We start from the raw sequence: 20112 nt of genomic DNA on the forward strand, positions 1-20112 counted from the left end.
AATGTCTTCTTTTTGAAATCAAGCCTAAGACACATTGTAATTTCATAATAACAATTATGAAAATTCAAATATACACTAAGATAGTCAATCTACTATAAGTTTTTCGCTGGAAATATAGTTGCACCATTAAAACTCAAAATGAGCCAAAATATTTTGTTTTTTATATGAATTGGGATGCCTCTTCCTCTACCCTCATTCCTTACTCTTAAGTCCTGAAGGTCTTAAAAAAAATCACTTATCGTTCAAATTCAAGAACCTTTGTGTTTGAGCAGTGTTTCTTAAGGAATTGTGATAAAAAACAAAAACAAAAACAAAACATGCTTTAGCGTAAAGAGGAATGGTCGGTTAAAGTTAAGAAGGAGATTTCCATAACAATCTATTGACAATGGGGATCTTCCCCCTTTTTTGGAAAATCATGATAATTTTCTTAGGCTTGTAGCTTTTGAGGGGTAGCATTAAACTTAGCAAATTTTATATATTTGGAATCAAACAGTTCGTGTTAACAAAGTGTAGTAAGGAGCGACCTGGCTCAATAGCAACCGAAATTCTAATAAAAGGAATTTTGATACCAATAGTTATATCAAAAGAATCGCATTTTAATGCTGATTTTAAATATATAAGTTACATCAAGTTTAGTATTACCCATCAAAAGTTCAGAGCCTGAGAAAATTTGCCTTATTTTAGAAAATAGGGGAAAACACCCCCTAAAAAGTCACACAATCTTAACGAAAATCACACCATCAGAATTAACGCATCGGAGAACCCTAATGTAGAAATTTCAAGCTCCTATCTACAAAAATGTGGAATTTCGCATTTTTTGCCAGATGAAAGATCAGAGATGCGTGTTTATTATTTTTATGGCACTTGGTATTAACCAAGTGACATATAGCAATCGCCAATTCTGTCTGTCTGTCGGTCTGTCTGTCGGTCTGTCGGTCCCGGTTTTGCTACTTTAGGCACTTCCAGGTAAGCTAGGACGATGAAATTTGGCAGGCGTATCAGGGACGGGACCAGCTTAAATTAGAAATTGTCTTTTTCCCAATTTGACCATCTGGGGGCGAGTGGGGGGCCGGTTAATTCGGAAAAAATAGAAAAATTGAAGTATTTTTAACTTACGAACTGTTGATCAGATCTTAATGAAATTTGATGTTTGGAATTCTGAAAAATTAGAAAAAATTAGGTATTTTTAACTTACGAACAGGTGATCGGATCTCAATGAAATTTGATATTTAGAAGGATATCGTGCCTCACAGCTCAAATTTAAAAACGAGCGGATCCGGTGACATTGGGGGGGGGATTTGGGAGCGGGAAATCTAAAACTTGGAAAACAGTTAGAGTGGAGAGATCGGGATGAAACTTGGAGGGAAAAATAAGCACAAGTCCTAGATACATGATTGACATAACCGGAACGGATACGCTCTCTTTGGGGTAGTTGGAGGAGGGGTTAATTCTGAAAAATTAGAAAAAATGAGGTGTTTTTAACTTACGAGCGGGTGATCGGATCTCAATGAAATTTGATATTTAGAAGGATAGCGTGTCTCAAAGCTCTTAATTTAAATTATGACCGGATCTGGTGATATTGGGGAAGTTTGGGGTGGGGAACCTAAAATCATGGAGAATGCTTAGATTGGAGGGATCAGGATGAAACTTGGTGGGAAAAATAAGAGCAGAAGTCTTACATACGTGATTTACAAAATTGGAACGGATCCGCTCTATTGGGGGGGGGGGCTAATTCTGAAAAATAAGAAAAAATGACGTATTTTTAACTTACGAAGGAGTGATAGGATCTTCATGAAACTTCATATTTAGAAGTACCTCGTAACTCAGATCTCTTATTTTAAATCCCAGCCGGATCAAGCGTAATTGGGGGGCAGTTGGGGGGACCGGAAATCTTAGAAAATACTTAAAGCGGTGAGATCAGATAAAACTGGATGGGAAGAATAGAAACCTGTCTAAGATACGTCACTGACATAACCTGACCGGATCTGCTCTCTTTGGTGGAATTGGGAGGGGGGATAATTTTGAAAATTGAGGTATTTGTAACTTACGAAAGGGTGACCAGATCTTAATGAAATTTAATATTTAGAAGGATCTTGTGCTTTAAAGTTCTAATTTAAAATTCCTACCAGATCCTGTGACATTGGGGGGAGTTGGAAGGGGAAACCGGAATTCTTGGAAAACGTGAAAATTGGGGTATTTTTATCTTACGAATAGACGATCGGATCTGAATGAAATTTGATTTTTAGAAGGAATTCATGTCTCAGAGCTGTTATTCCAAATCCCAACCAGATCTTTTGACATTGGGGGGAGTTGGAGGGGGAAATCTTGGAAAAACACTTGGAGTGGAGGAATCGGGATGAAGCTTGGTGGATAGGATAAACAAATGCCCTTGATACGTGATTGACAGAATCATACTGGATTCGCTCTCTTTGGGGGAGTAAGGGGAGGGATTCAGTGATTTGGTGAGTTTGGTGCTTCTGGACGTGCTAGGACGATTAAAATTGGTAGGCGCGTCAGGGAGCTGCACAATTTGACTTGATAAAGTCTTTTCCCAGATTCGACCATCTGGGGCTAAAGGGAGAGGGAAAATTAGAAAAAATTAGGTATTTATAACTTACGAGTTTGTGATCGGATCTTAATGAATTTTGATATTTAGAAGGACATTGTGACTCAGAGCTCTTATTTTAAATCCTGACTGGCATTAAGCCTCTTATTTTCCTTTTTAAATAAATCTATTGATTCATAGAATTTTGCTAGAGCTCATACCATATGATCTCTTGGCTCTTAGCTCTTGTCGCCTCGTCACAAGTGTCATATGAGCTCTTAGCTCTTGTTTTTTTACTTGGGGTTATCAAATCCATTCAGTGGTCAAAGAATGGCACGAGAGGGCTCATTCTAACGGAAATTGAAAGTTCTAGTGCCATTTTTAAGTGACCAAAATTGGAGGGCACCTAGGCCCCCTCCTACGCTCATTTTTCCCCAAAGTCACCCGATCAAATTTTTGAGATTTCCATTTTATTCACCATAGTCGAGAAACTTAAAAACTCTGTCTTTGGGGACGACTTACTCTTCCACAGTCCCCTTGGGAGGGGCTGCACGTTACAAACTTTGACCAGTGTTTACATATAGTAATGGTTATTGGTAAGTATACAGACGCTTTCAGGGGGATCTATTTCGGTTTGGCGGGGGGAGGAGTTGACGGGGTTATGTGGAAGGATCTTTTCATACAGGAATTTGTCATGGGTGAAGAGAGGGGGTGCGGGATTTTCTAGCATTATTTAAAAAAGAACAATAAAAAAATAAAAATGAAAAGTTTTTTCAACTGAAAGTGAGAAGCAGCATTAAAACTTAAAACGAGCAGAAATTATAACGCATATGAGGGGTTCACCTGCTCGTAATACTTCGTTCTTTACGCTAAAGTATTTTTAATAATTTCAACTATTTTTTCTACGGCCTTTGTGATTCAGGTGTCATTCTTAAGGAATTGACACAAAATTTAAGCTTTAGTGTAAAGAACGAGGTATTGACGAGGGGGTGAGCCCCCTCATATGCGTAATAAAAAATAAGAATATAGAAGTTCGGTACTTAAGTTAATTCGTAAGTTACGTATATTTTTTACTAATGAAAACATTCGCAAAAAAATGAAAGTTCTAGTTGCCTTTTTAAGTAATCACAAAGTGGAAGGCAAATAGGCCTCCTCCCCCGCTCCTTTTTTCTCAAAATCTTCCGATTAAAACTATGAGAAAGCCACTTAGCCAAAAAAAAATTAATATGCAAATTTTGTTTTAATTTAAAAAAAAATCCTGTACGGAGAGCCAAAGTCAAAACATACATGAATTGAAAACGTTAACAAATTAAATAAAAAAAAACAAGTTTTTTTAACTGAAAGTAAGGAGCGACAATAAAACTTAAGACGAACAGAAATTACTCCGTATATGAAAAGGGCTTTTCCTCCTCAACACCCCGCTCTTTATGCTAAAGTTTTTTACTGTTTTAAAAAGAAGAGTTAAGAGAAAGAGTAAAACTTTGACGTAAAGAGTGGGGCTTTGAGGAGGAAAAGCCCCTTTCATATACAGAATAATTTCTGTTCGTTTTAAGTTTTAATGTCATTTCTTACTTTCAATTAAAAAAACTTGTTTTTTCTATCTAATTAGTATAAGAAGCCATGTCTTTCGATGTATCCATTACTATCAAAATTTTGTATTTAGAGCTTTGGTTAGTATAGGATCCAGTCGCTCCTTATCTATAGTTCGTTACGACGAACTATTAGGTTTACAATTATCAGAAAACGTAGTTTAAGTTGTCTTACTTTTCAGACTTTTACAGTCTACTTTCTTCGTGCTGTATATATAAAGGTACTAATTTGTCGATATTACGTTATGCAGACGACGTTTTTAATGTTAGTAGGACGATTAGTGGGCTAGAAAAATGTATTTTGGAGATATGTAAAAACTACAGTGATATTGGACTTTCCCTAAATGCTGAAAAAAGTGATGTTTTGATTTTTAATGAAATAGATACGACTAGATCAGATAATATATCTATAGATCTGAATGGTACAGAAGTAAAGCCTTGTGTTAAGTTGAAATATCTTGGCCTTCCTATTGGAAAAAATCTGAAGAAAACTAGGCTATTGATGCTAGAAAGTATGGAAACGAAAATCCGTCGTGCATATGGTACAATTTTTAGTTCTCAGTTTCATTTGAATAGAGCCCATCTTGCGAGAATTTACAATAGTGTCGTCCTGCCACATATTCTGTATTTAGTACCGTTTTACCCTATATTTAGTGAATCTGACCTTCTTAGGATGAAACACGTTTTCTTCAAATTTGCTAAGTTTCTGTTGCGAGTTCCTCCGTGGACCCGTAACTCCTATTTGATGAAAAAATATAGCTTGTCTGACCCGTGAGCTAAGTTAGCTGAGCTGAATGTACACGTGTGCAATAAGCGAACCGGCCATGAATGGCAAAATGTAGTTTTTTGACGAGGAATTAATTTTGTTTGTATTTTAGAATTTAATTATGATATGTTGTTTCTTTCTTCTTTTTTTTCCTTTTTTTTCAATGTACTCCATCACTTCATTATTTTGTATGATGGGTTATAAATAAATACATACATACATACATAATTAAATCAAATTCAGTTAATGACTTCTCAAAAATAAAGAGTCAGGGGCATCACTACAAGGATCAAAAAGTTCGTCTAAAGAAAAAAAATTATTAAGTTAGTAGGATTTGGGATTTTTGAATTTATTTTGGCCCTTCGTGGTGTTGGGTACTAGTAATAAAAGACCCAGTTACCCTATTTCTCTCAAATAGAATTCACTGTACGTCCATGTCTCCATCGAAAAACATGAAATAGGATTTAACCTTACTATCCCGTAACTAGTGTTACGGGCTTAATCAGCCACTATGAAAAGATTATAGTTTGCACCTTTTTTTCTGTTTTAGACTCAGAAATAAATCTTAATGTGACGAGAAAATGTTTGAGAGCAGCCAAAGAGCTTTTCTTTCCGTTCTATAGATACAAAAACTGTGAGGCTGTATCCTTGCCTCGTATATCCCTCGATTAAGCTGAACAATTTTTAAAAACTCTTAATTTTGTTCTAGACGAAAAAAACTGCAACATTTTTTCTGAATATACCACTATGACTACACAGATGAGCACGTTCCTCTTCCATCCCAATCAATTTGAAGCATCCTATTTTACACCCTTCTAAGAAGTTCTCATTCCCTTAAACCTTTCCTTATGACATCCTCTAACCCTATTTGGGGCAAATTACTTTTAGTTTGACCCTTTGCGGTTGTTGGACATGGACGATCCTGGACAATCTGTTATCCCTCATCTACAAAATTTGTCCTGACCATCCTAACCTTTCGCTCGTCATAGCCCTAGAAAAAGGAAATGAGCCATATTTTTATAATGGAATAATATTTCACATTCACTACTTGTTTGCTTAAATAAATACATTTGGACTCATTTATTAAAAAGAGCGCTGATTTGCTGTTTAATGGATAAAGTCAAACGTTACGTAACGTGTTGATGTAACCACATGTGTCTCTGGTTGAGGTTCCATTGATTCTGAAACTTCAAGCAAGGTGTCTTCATGGCCTAACATTTGAAGCAGAGCAACATAAGAAAAAAGAATATTTTTCATTAAGAATCAATACAAGTAGCCTGCATTTTTTCATACAATTGTTTTCCTTTATAAAAACCCCCTGGTCCACTCAAATCAAAATTTTAAATCCGCTTGATCTTCCCCGTTCTAAATTCAATCAAATTTTTGGCTTGGCACTTTAACCATTAATGTTTATCCATACCTAATACTGCAGATACGTTCTTTTGACCACTTTGAACTATAGAGTGCCTTTCCCCTAAACTTTCCCAAAAGATGTCAAGTTAGTAGTGGAGGATCCAGGTGGGGGGGCAACCTCTAACGTAGTGGTGGATTTGGGGGGACCACTTTCTGCGGTTGTGGTTGGGACGAAATTTATTCTTTGTAATAGGTTTTTAGTAGTTGAGGTTTTAATAATTTTCTAATTGTTAAGACTGTTTCTTTTCACAAAGAAATTTGAAACAAAGTTTCAGTTACTTTGTGTGCTCTCTGTTAGATTTTACTGGTAACGCACACCGCCTAAAAGTGTTTATCAAGGTAGTCTGTCTGTATTACGACAACAGCCAACTGGGAGGCGGAAATCTTCATTTCGTTTTAACAAGGAGGGGAAATTTTAAATCTCTATTTCTTTAGGCTGTCGAATTAATATTTGAAGATTGTGTTGTCACAACGGGGCTGAAAAACTTATTATTTAAACTTCATTTTACTGTCAAAAACTTATTTTCGGGTCTTACTATGGCACAGAGACAAAGGAATCGATATCATTACTCTTTTTGGCTGTCATAAATTTGAGTTTGCTTTTTGCGAAGTGGGGTGTTTTTTTATAACATTGTTGTTTTTAAGGGGATTTTTATAACAGAAAATAAGTGTATGAGAAGTGCAAACATATTATTATTTTATTTTTGGGGTTTTCCTGAGCAAATGCAAGTCATTTTACAGCTTATTTTTATCTAGTTACTGCTCTGCATATTATGGCATATCACCTCTTCAGTTCATCCTAAAACATTAAAATAAAGGTCGAACTCTTTAGAAATGCCTGAATTTTCATAAAGGTTTCTATAAGCATACACTTAGAACTAAGTATTTGAGTCGAAATACGCCTTCAAAGGTCGGAGTAGTCATATAAGAAAAATGGAGTTTCGAAAAATTGTTTATAAAAGAAGGCAAATGATTATGTGTTTACTTCTTATTTCTAATCGGTATAGATGTGTCTCTTGACTTCTCAGTTTGAATCAGTGGAATCACATCAATTTTTTTTTTAAATGTTTACTAATGAAATTTAAAAAAAAGTGGAAATTCACACCACTTGTGTTGACCACGGAAATGGAATGTAACTACAATATTATTTCAAAGTTTTTCACTTTTTCAATACCAACCAGTCACAAAATGTAGTTATGTTTTGTGTAAGGGTTGGATACATTTGTTCATAAAATTGTACAAACTGCTATATATACCGCTAAGTAATTTTATACTTATTTTGATACATGCCATCCAATCATATTTCCATGATTGGTTGCTTATAAATCGAAATTTTTACGGGACAATTCTCTTACTTAATGCTAAATCTGAGCCGATATTTAAAATTTTTATTTTTGTGCTCAACAGACATGTCGAGATTTAAACGTTCGGATTGAATGTCTAGAAATCTAGATTAAACACAAATAAATCAGAAATCTACCACAGCTTGAAACCCCGAGAATTTAAATCACCAATCTATACCTATCAAATACAAAAATAACAGACACGTGAATATTTTTTTAAGAAGTATTTCAACTTATAAACTTAATTTGAAGCACATGCCAATATGCACTTTCATTGGAGTTCATATTTTTCTGATGATTTTGGTCTTTCTTCGAATATTTTAGGATGAATAGAAGAGGAAATAATAACGAAGAGCTCTAAACTGAAAGCAATCTAGACTGACAGCACTAGCCATTAGAAACGTTCACCGAAATATTTAGGTAGAGATTGACCGTGTAATACATAGATATGGTGGGAGTAGAAATAAAGGAATAGACTTTTCTTATAAAACTGTGAATTCTGTAATTTAAACAAAATTTGCGAACTTTAAAAACTGGAAAGATACACAACGCTGTTACAGGGAAATTTTGATTAATAGCGTCTGATTTTTCGTCAAAATTGACACTGTTTATTAAAATATTATTTTCAAAAAGAAATAGTGACAAATTAATGCTTTAGTACCCGTACTTAAAACGCTTGATTTAAATGTTGTCTATCTGTTTCTGTCTCTTTGTTCTATTTTTCTTGTTACATCCCTAAACGAACTAATATTTAATGTTTAATACATCTGCTATGAATTTAAAATTTTTTCATTGCTATCATAATTACTAAGCGATACCACAAAGTTAGGCAACATACTACATGGTTCCACCTATGTCACAATTAATGCCTGACCCCAAAAGATGGTTCAAGACCTTTTTTTTTTTTTTTTTTTTCTTTTTACAATACAAAGCTTAACTCGCTTGCTATAGTGGTCAGAAGTGCAACGGCAAAAAATTATGGAGAAAATATTAAATATCATTTTTTTTATGGATGGTGAAAAGCTTTTATTTCTTCATTGCGGGGAAGTTTTATAGTGTATTATTTTTTTAACGAAATTTTTATGTCATTTTAATGTCAAAAAATTAATTAGAACTTTAACCCTCATCAGATTTTAGATTAAATTTATGACCATTTCCACTACCTACCTACGAATAATTGTTGAGATTCCTTTTAAATTGCTGGTATTTCTTTGTTCGTAAGTTTATCGAAGCAACCTATTATGCGCCTCCCGCTAAAGAAAATCCTGGATCCGCCCCTGCAAGTTAGTACCCTTAGTCTTTCTTAAAATATATATGAATTATTAACATTCCCTTCCATATGTTCAAAATGATTCAATTTAATATCCTCAATTGTTCCTAAGTTAATGTAGATGTAGTGTTTTGACAAACTGGATAAACATCATGTCTTGTAGTTTAGTTTGACATACCAGTCAAAATCACCTGAAATTTTCAACTTAACACCCTTAGCTTCTCCTCAGATATTCCAGATAAGCCCTTTTGACAACATAGATATATTTAGGGAACTTTGATTTAGTTCAAAATTCCTCTCAGCATTTACTGAAACTTTCAACTTAATACCCCTGTCCGTTCCTTACAGATTTTTATAATTCACCCTTTTCACAACCTGGATGCTCACAGAGTCTAAAATTAAAAAATTTACAGTGTGTTTCAATTTTGTTCAATATTCTCTAAAAGTATCATATTAATACCAGCCCTTTGATTTGGTTCAATATCCTCCTCAACATTTCGTGAAAGTTTCAAATTCATGCCTTTTTTCGTACCTCCTATTTTGAAATTAAGTCCTTTCGACCACATGCATGCATAGCGTCTTTCGATTCAGTTCAATATGCCCCAAAGGTTTCAACTTCATACCTAGGCTGTTCCTGAAATGTTATAGATACACATTTTTAACAACAGGGATACATATAGTGCCTTTTAACTTATTTCAACATTCCCCTCAGTATAACCTGAAAATTTCCACTTAATATCTTCAGCTGTTCCTAGGCTATTGCATGTATACCCTTTTGACAGTTTGAGCTCATATCAGGTTTTCTAGTTTAGTATTAAATGCCCCTCAACATTCCCTGATATTAGTAACTTAATGTCCTTAGCTGTTTCCGAGATATTTCGTATCCTGTTTTGTCAAAACAGATGCATGTAATGTCTTTTGTTTTAGCTCACTATCCTCCACAACATATCCTAAAATGTTCAACTTAATATACTTGGTCATTGCTGAAATATTGCAGACATGTCCCTTTGACAACCAGGATGAATAGATTATATTTGGATTTAATTCAGCATCCCCTTCAATATTTCCCGAAAGTTCAAACTTCTACTCTTTTGAAAACTCCAACTTAATAATCTTAGCCATTCAGGGAATACTATAAAGAAGGCCTTTTGACAAACGAATACGCAAAGTGTCTCTTGATTTAGTTCAACATGTCCCTCAACATACCCAAACAGCTTCGACTTAGTTCCTCTAGCTGTTCCTGAGATACGTAAATACTCTACACCCTTTTTACCTCCTGGATATATATATAATGTATTTTGATTTAATTCACCATCCCTGTCAACATTCCCTGAGAGGGTCAACTAAATGCCTTTAGGCACTCTTGAAGTATCGTAGGAACGACCTTTTGACAACGTGGATGAGCATTTTGCCATTTAATTTATTCATGATCCTCACCATCCCAGCATTCTCAGAAAATTTAAACTTAACAGCCTCAGGTTTGCAGATAAATCGTTTTCATAACTTGGATGCTCAGAGTGTTTTTGATTTACTTCAAAATTATTTTCAACGTTTAAAGAATGCTTTAACTTAATTCCTTTAGCTATTCCTGAAATATTGCAGGGATGTCTTTGTGACAACCTGGATGCACACAGTGTCTTTTGATTTAGATCAACATCCCCCTGAACATTGCCTTACAGGTTATTCTAAGTACCGTTGCATATTAGTACCCTGTGATATAGTACCTAATGCTACCTAATATCTAGTACTTGGTATTAGTACCTTGATATCCTAAGATATTGCAGATGAAAATCTTTTGATGAATTGGAGGTATATACTGTCATGTGATTCAATTAAACATCTCCCTTAACATTCCCCGAATGTTCCAACTTGATACCTCTAGCTATTCCTGTGATACTGCAGGAATGCTATTTTGACAGGATTGATGTTGGTATGGTCTTTTGATTTAAATTCATTATCATACTTATTCCCCTTTGATAAAATCACCTTTTTACTCTTAACTGCTCCTGATATGGTGCAGATGCATACTTTTGACCGCATGAATATGTATTTAGGACTTAGATAGCATCTTTTGATTCAGTTCAACATGCCCCTTTACATTAGCTGAAAATTTCAACTTTGTACAACAAGCCGTTCCTGAGATTGCACAGATACACCCTTTTGACAACATGGATGCTGATAAAGTCTTTTGATTTTGTTCGGCATCTTCCTCCACATGCCTTGATCGTTTCTAATTGAAACCCTTAGCTGTATCTGATATTTTGCAGATATACTATTTCGATAAATGTGAAGAATATAGTGTCTATCTTTATATCTAGTTCAACATCCGCCACAATATCTCTTGAAAGTTTCAACTTGATACCCTTAGTCGTTTCTGGGATAATACAGAGACACCCTTCAATAACCTAGACGCAAGGGCGTCTTACAATTTGGATCAACATCCCCTTTCCACATGCGGTGTAAGTTATACCTTAATACTTCTGGCTGTTCCTGAGATATCGCAAACATGTTTTTTTGGAAAACCTGGATAAATGTAGTGTAATTTGATTTAGTTCAGCATCCCCCTCAAAAATCTCTTAATGTTTCAACTTAATTCAACTTAATACACGTAGCCGTTCCTGAGATAGTACAGTAGCACTTTTTACACTGCAGATACTCATTTGGTCTTTTGGTTTAGTTGAAAATCCACAACAATATGCCTTGGATGTTTTACAGTAATGCCTCCAGCTGTTCAAAGATATTGCTAATGCGCCCTTTGGACAACCTGGATGCAACTAGTGTTGTTTGATTTAGTCTAATATCCCCTCAGAATTATCCGAACATTTTACCTTAATACCCTTAGACATTTTTGGCACTCAAAGACAAACGCCCTATTTCCCGATAATAAAACCAACACATGAGCAATGGGCAACTTGTATATTTTAAATCCCCTTGCCAAGGGGCTCTAGAGGCTTTGCCATCCCTGCAGACATAGCCATTGAATCCTTCAACTGTTTTGCGCAAAATCGCACCCTCAAAGTTTCAATCGAATGTATTCAGGGTTGAGAAGGGCGGTTAGCCTGAAACAGGCTAACCGACCTTCTCCTTTGCTTTTTTGTTCAAGTTCAAGTTCATTTATTTATTAATCGCACATACATGTATATATATATATATATATATATATATATATATATATATATATATATATATATATATATATATCATGAAAAGAGAAATCACCAATGCTACAGCACAAACACACAAAAAAAAAAAAAAAAAAAAAAAAAAAAAAAAAAAAAAAAAAAAAAGAGACAGAAGGAGAAAAGGAAGACTGTTTTCCTAAATTAGTGATTAATATAGACCATCACTTGAATGAGGCCTTAACCCTACTCATCCATACAATCACATAGGTCAAACAGCATAGCCACACACAATCAACCATAAAGAATAATCCATGGACAGGCAGTCATGTCGTCAATAAGTATAAGTCGTCATTTACCTAAAAATAGAAAAAATAATATAGAAAAATAATTCAGAGGCAACACCCAACATAAGGGCTCATCAAGAGAATACACTGGCCTATATAGGGTTTCGCCACTCTAAATTCTCTACCCAGCACAGTGTTGTGGCTACCACAGAATATCCATGGCATCCCCGCGTCAGGTATCACCCCCAAAATACATGCCTATGAAAAAAAAAACCAGCAAATGTAAAACAACCAAGTAAAACCAAAACAAGCTTATCCTGTTAATATATCCCTCCCTTTAGCAACAATAGGTAAACTAAATATTATAAATTTTACCAAATCACAAATATTAACACATTGCAAAAAACCTGAATGAACTAAACAATTATAGAATTCATCTTTACCATGTGGCTAATTTTTTAAAAAATCCGCTCAATTAGAAACACAATTCAAAATAAATGGCGCTGTGACAACATTTCTCGAACCTCCGAAATTAGTTAAAAATTTCTTTAAGTATTTCTAGATAATTCTTTTGATATTTATTTAAAAGTTCGTTATAATGAAAACTAAATTTTTTAAATTGCCAAGTTAATTTATTTGCAGAAAAACCTCTTGATATCAATTTTTGGCTTAAGATTTTACATCTATTTTTAGAATCAATATAATTACTACAAATCCTTGCATAACGAAGTAACTGTGAGAAAAACGCTGAATATGTGATATTTGAGTGTATATTACTTTCAGGGAATGGGAAACTAATCACTTCAAAATCAAAATCATCCGTTTTATTATACATTTTAAAACTTAATTTATTATTATCACAAATATTAATATTTAAATCTAAGAAATGATCTTCATGACCAGCGCCATGACTAGGCTCAAGAATAAGCTCTGATGGATATATATTTTTAGAAATATCAATGAAATCCTTACAATTTAAGACCAAAATATCATCTAAATATCTTTTATTATTTGACAAAGCATGTTTTAAATTAATTGGATTATTCTTATCCATCATATATTTATATTCTAGTTGACTTAAAAACAAGTCAGCTATAAATGGGCTGGCATTCCCCCCCATGGGAATTCACATAATTTGCTTGAACAAATCACCCCCAAATCTTATATAAGTATTGTATAAAACAAATTCCAATAACTCAAAAATCATATCCAAGCTGTAACATCTCAAGTTAACTGTAGTATTAAAGCAGTTTGTCCATATGGCTTTTTTATTATAACTGTCTATTTTTAAGAACCTTTTACTAGATAAGAGGAAAGATTTCTTTATAACAGTTTTTAAATTATCAAACACTAAATTAAGTGATAAATTAGTATACATTGTCGCAAAATCGAAAGACTCAATTCTTTTAGCTGAAACCATTGCTAAAGAATCTATCACCTGCAGTGAATTATTAACACTACAATATGGATTAAAATTCGAAAATTTGTTAATACCAGAACAATAGGTTTTAAGTTTATTTACAATTTCCTTTAAAATTAAAGAGAGGTCAGTAGCAGCAATGCGGGTTGGACATTTAGCTGCTCCAGCAATAAACCGTGGTTTAGGGGGATTCTTATGAATATATATATATATATATATATATATATATATATATATATATATATATATATATATATATATATATATATATATATATATATATATATATATATATATGACATAGGCCCATGGGGAGACAAGCTCGAAAAACTAGGCCTAGACAAAGAATAAAATAATAACACACTACAATACAAAGATAAACATGACGGCAAAGATACAATAACACAACAATAGTATGAAAGTAGCAGCTAGCTCAGGCTGCTACTAGCTCATATAAATTAATACTGGAAGATAGCTGAGAGGCCCATAATCACCCAGAGCAACGAACCATACAAAAACTTTGCCTTACTAAAAAGATACTTAATTAATTAAAAATAATCCTGAACTAAATGAAATTTAAGTTTCCTTTTTATTCTGCCTGTCTTTGCCTGTCTTTGTTCTGGTTATCTTTCAATCACTTCTGACAATCATTAAATAAAAAAAACAAGTTTTTCAAATGAAAGTAAGGAGCGACACTAACACTTAAAACGAACAGAAATTATTACGTATATAAAAGGGGTTGTCTCCTCCTCGACACCTCGCTCTTTACGCTAGCACTTGACTCTCTCTAACAACTCTACTTTATAAAGCAATAAAAAACATTAGTGTAAAGAGCTAGGCGTCGAGGAGGGGACGACCCTTTCATATACGGAACAATTTCTGTCCGTTTTAAGTTTTAATGTCGCTTCTTACTTTCAGTTGATAAAACTTGTTTTTTTATTAAATTTCTGAAAGTTTTTGAATTTTTGATTTTGGCTCACCGTACATGAATAATTAAAACGAAATTTGCATATTAATCTTTTTTGGCTAAATGACTTTTAATAGTTTTGATTGGCGATTTTGGTTAGAAAAAGTGGTAGGGGAGGAGGCCTAGTTGCCCTTTAATTTTTGATTACTTAAAAAGACAACTTTTTATTTTTCTACTAACGTTTTTATCAGTAATAAGTATACTTAACTTACAAATTAACTTACATAGCGAAGTTCCATAATTGTGTATTTTTACTACGTATATGAGAGGGTACGCCCCCTCGTCGATACCTCGCTCTTTACACTAAAGCTTGAATTCTGTTCCAACTCTTTAAGAATGGCCCCTAAATCACAAAAGCCGTAGAATAAATAGTAGAAATTACTAAAAGTACTTTAGCGTAAAGAGCAAGGTATTGAGGAGGAGAAAAAGCCCCTTATATACGTAATAATTTCTGTTCGTTTTAAGTTTTAATGCTGCTCTATACTTCCAGTAGAACAAACTTTTTTTATTTATTTAATTTCTCATTGTCTTTTAAAATAGCGCTGGAAAATCCAGTGCCCCCTTCATGGAAATTCTCATCCCGCATGATAAATTATTCCATGGAAAGATCCTCTCACGTAACCACTGACCCCCCTACAACTAGAAAAAATCCCCCCGAAAATGTAATTATACTTCCCAATAACTATTACTGTATGTAAACAATGGTCAAAGTTTGTAACTTGCAGCCCCTCCTCTGAGGACTATGGGGGATCAAGTAATCCCCAAAGACATATTTATTAGGTTTTTTACTATGCTAAACAAAGTGATTCTCTCAAAATTTTTATCTGGTAACTTAGGGAAAAAATGAGCTTGGGAGGGGTCCTAGGTGCACTCCAATTTTTTGGTCACTTAAAAAGGGCACTAGTAATTTTAATTTTCATTAGAATGAGCCCTCTTGCGACATTCTAGAACCACTGGGTGGATACTATCACCCCTGGGAAAAAATAAATAAATAAAACATAAACACGCATTCGTGATCTATCTTCTGGCAAAAAATACAAAATTCTACATCTTTGTAGATAGGACCTTGAAACATCTACAGTATGGTTCTCTGATACACTGAATTTGATGGTGTGATTTTTATTACGACTCTATTACTTTTAGGGGGGTGTTTCTCCCTATTTTCTAAAATAAGGCAATTTTTTTCAGGCTTGTAACTTTTGATGGATATAACTAAATTTGATAAAACTTATATATTTAAAATCGGCATTAAAATGTGATTCTTTTGATGTAACTGTTGGTATTAAAATTCCATTTGTAGAGTTTTGGTTACTATTGAGCCGGGTCGCTCCTTACTAGTTCGTCACCAAGAACTGTTTGAAAATGATCACTAAAACTTCCAATATCTGTTCAAACTAGTGCTCTGAAGTTTTTCACAACCACGCCTTCCATGCAAAGTCGCCTGGACAAAAAAAAAGAACAAAGGTTGAAGCTAATTTGCACTTTACTTCGGCGGCGCTATTGTTTGTTTGATTACCATCATTATGAATGACTGATAAAAATAAAACTCTGGAGTCTGTAAGCTGCACTACCTATCACTCTCAACTTTCACATTCACCTTGCCAAGCCTTTACAGTTGTATAATGCAAACTTGAGAAGTACCTTTTGAGAGGAACAGTGAATATTCTCTCAGGAACAGTTTTTCTTAGTTTCTATGCTTTGTTTGCATTTCTAGAGATACCATCAGAAGATCCAATTATCACTGGTGGCCAGTTGAGGTATTCCATTGGAGATATTGTGGATGTGAACTGCACATCAAAAGATTCCTTACCGGCAGCTAATCTTACATGGTACATTAATGGTGAACCGGTAAGTATCTTAATCCAAGGTACACCAAGGCTCATGCATCTTATTGTTTGCCAAAAAAAGCGAAGCAGAACTCCTCTATAGGTTTGCTTTCTTCATACAGCACGTCAAGCGGGAATTAAAATTTCAAAGAGATAAGAAATATTGGCTCTCTCTCTCTCTCTCTCTCTCTCTCTCTCTCTCTCTCTCTCTCTCTCTTTATATACATATATATATATATATATATATATATATATATATATATATATATATATATATGGTTTTAACGACGAAATGTGTCAAGGAGGGTTTACATCAGAAAAACAAAAGCTAAGAGAACATATGGCACTTGTGACGAGGTCAGAAGAGCCAAGAGCTCATATGGTATGAGCTCTAGCAAAATTCTAAGAATCAATAAATTGCTTTAAAAGGAAAATCAGAGGTTTAATGCCGGTCGAAATTTAAAATAAGAGCTCTGAGTCCTGAGGTCCATCTAAATATCGAAGTTCATTAAGATCTGATCACCCACTCGCAAGTTAAAAATACCTAAATTTATCTAGTTTTTCCTCTCCCTTCAGCCCCCCAGATGTTCGAATCGGGGAAAACGACTTTAGCAAGTCAATTTGTACAGCTCCCTGAACGCCTACCAATTTTCATCGTCCTAGCACGTCCAGAAGCACCAAACTCGCCAAAGCACTGAATCGCACCACTTAACTCCCCCAAAGAGAGTGGATCGAGACCAGCTACGTCAGTCACGTATCTACGACATTTATAAGCATTTTCCAAGATTTCTGTCCCCCCCAGATTCCCCCAATGTCAACAGATCTGGTCGGAATTTGAAATAAGAGCTCTGAGACATGAGTTCCTTCTAAATATCAATTTTCATTAAGATCCGGTCACCTGTTCTTAAGTTAAATAAATAAAAAAAACTGATTTTTTTAGCTGAAAGTAAGGACCGACATTAAAACTTAAAACGAACAGAAATTACTCCGTATATGAAATGGGTTGTCCCCTCTGCAATCCCTCGCTCTTTACGCTAAAGCTTTTAATTGTTTTAAAAAGTAGAATTGTGGCAAAGAGTCAAACTTTAGCGTAAAGAGCGAGGGATTGCAGAGGGGACAACCCATTTCATATACGGAGTAATTTCTGTTCGTTTTAAGTTTTAATGTCGCTCCTTACTTTCAGCTAAAAAAATCAGATTTTTTTATTTAATTTCTGAACGTTTTTGAATTAATGCTTGCTTGGTTTTGGCTCTCCGCACATAAATTATTAAAATGAAATTTGTATATTAATTCTTTTTTGGCTAAATGGCTTTCTCTTAGTTTTGATCAGACGATTTTGAGAAATAAGGGGTGGAGAAGGAGGCCTAGTTGCCCTCTAATTTTTCGGTTACTTAAAAAGGCTACTAGAACTTTTAATTTTTAACGAACGTTTTTATTAGTAAAAAATATACGTAACTTAAGAATCAACTTACGTAACAAACTTTCATAACCTTATATTTTTATTATGTATATGAGGGGTTTTGTACCCTCGTTAATACCTCGCTCTTTACACTAAATCTTAACTTTTCTCCCAATTCTTTAAAAATGACCACTGAATCAGAAAGGCCGTAGAATAAATAGTTGAAATTACTAAAAATACTTTAGCATAAAGAGCAAGGTATTTATCTCCTCCTAAATACCTCGCTCTTTATGCTAAAGTATTTTTAGAACCCCTCATATGCGTAATAATCTCTGTTCGTTTTAAGTTTCAATGCTACTTCTTCCTTTCATTTGAAAAAAAGTTTTCATGTTTATTTTTCATTGTTTTCTTATAGTAATGCTAGAGAATCCTGCACCCTTTTCATTGAATTTTTCATCCCCCGTGACAGATTTCTCCAAGGAAAGTTCCTCCAACATAGCCCCCTCTCCTCAGCCCCAACCCCAAACAAAATAAAATCCCCCTGAAAACGTCTGTACACTTCCCATAACCATTACTATATGTAAACACTGGTCAAAGTTTGTAACTTGCAGCCCCTCCCCCAGGGAATTGTGGGGGAGTAAGACATTCCCAAAGACATAGTTACTATGGTTTTCGACTATGCTGAACAAAATGGCTATCTCAGAATTTTGATCCGTTGACTTTGAGAAAAAAATGAGCGTGGGAGGGGGCCTAGATGCCCTCCAATTTTTTTGGTCACTTAAAAAGGGCACTAGAACTTTTCATTTCCATTAGAATGAGCCCTCTTGCAACATTCTAGGACCACTTGGTCGATACGATGACCCCTGGGAAAAAAACAAAAAAAAAACAAAAAGCAAATAAACACGCACCCGTGATTTGTCTTATGGCACAAAATACAAAATTCCACATTTTTGTAGATAGGAGCTTGAAACTTCTACAGTAGAGTTTTCTGATACGCTGAATCTGATGGTGTCATTTTCATTAAGATCCTACGACTTTTAGGGGGTGTTTTCCCCTATTTTCCTAAATAAAGCAAATTTTCTCAGGCTCGTAACTTTTTATGGGTAAGACTAAACTTGATAAAACTTATATATTTGAAATCAGCATTAAATTGCAATTCTTTTGATGTAGCTATTGATATCAAAATTAAATTTTTTAGAGTTTTGGTTACTATTGAGCCGGGTCGCTCCTTACTACAGTTCGTTACCACGAACTGTTTGAAACACGACAATTTTTCTAACTTTTCCAAATCAACAACCCCCAGCTCCTCCAAAGAGAACGGATCCGTACAAATTATGTCAATCTCGTATCTATAACTTGTGCTTATTCTTCCCATCAAGTTTCATCCCGACATCTCCACTCTAAGCACTTTCCAAGATTTCCAGTTTCCAAGATTTCTGTTTCCCCCCTCCAACCCTCTATGTCCCCGGATACGATTCGAGTTGAAAATGGAGAATCTGAGACATAAAATTCTTCTATATAACAAGTTTCATTGAGATCCAATCACCCATTCGTAAGATACCTCGATTTCACGTTTTCCAAGAATTCTGGCTTCCCCGTCCAACTCTCTTCAATGTCACCGGATCTGGTCAGAATTTAAAATGAGACTTTTAAAGCACAATATCCTTCTAGATATCAAATTTCATTAAGATCTGATCACCCGTTCATGAGTTACAAATAGCCTACCTCATTTTTTCCACTTTTTCCGAATTACTCCCCCCCCCCAAATCTCCACCAAAGAGAGCAGATCCGGTCCGTTTATGTCAGTCACCTATCTTGGACTTGTGCTTATTCTTTCCACCAAGTTCCATCCTGATCTCTCCGCTTTAAGTGTTTTCCAAACTTTTCGGTCCCCCCCCCCTAATGACACTGGGCCCGGTTGGGATAAAATAAGAGATCTAAGTTTCGAGGTCCTTCTAAATATAAAATTTCATTAAAATGTAATCACTCTTTCGCAAGTTAAAAATACCTCATTATTTCTAATTTTTAGAATTAACCTCCCCCGCCCCAACTCCCTAAAAGAGAGCAGATCCTTTCCGGTTATGTCAATTCCGTATCTAGGACTTGTGCTTATTTTCCCCACCAAGTTTCATCATTAAGATCTGATGACTCCTTCGTAAGTTAAAAAT

The 20112-nt window shown here is 34.6% G+C and overlaps 1 protein-coding gene across 1 annotated transcript in view; it reads left to right on the forward strand.

Moving 5' to 3' along the window:
- LOC136035231 (uncharacterized) overlaps nt 1–20112 on the forward strand; it is a 107147-nt gene that overhangs the window by 2785 nt on the left and 84250 nt on the right. The window contains exon 2 of the mRNA XM_065716901.1: nt 16358–16567. Within this exon, the coding sequence (XP_065572973.1) occupies nt 16358–16567 (210 nt within the window). The remainder of the gene's footprint in view (nt 1–16357; nt 16568–20112) is intronic.

Source organism: Artemia franciscana, chromosome 1, assembly GCF_032884065.1.
Source record: "Artemia franciscana chromosome 1, ASM3288406v1, whole genome shotgun sequence".
Classification (NCBI taxonomy): domain Eukaryota; kingdom Metazoa; phylum Arthropoda; class Branchiopoda; order Anostraca; family Artemiidae; genus Artemia; species Artemia franciscana.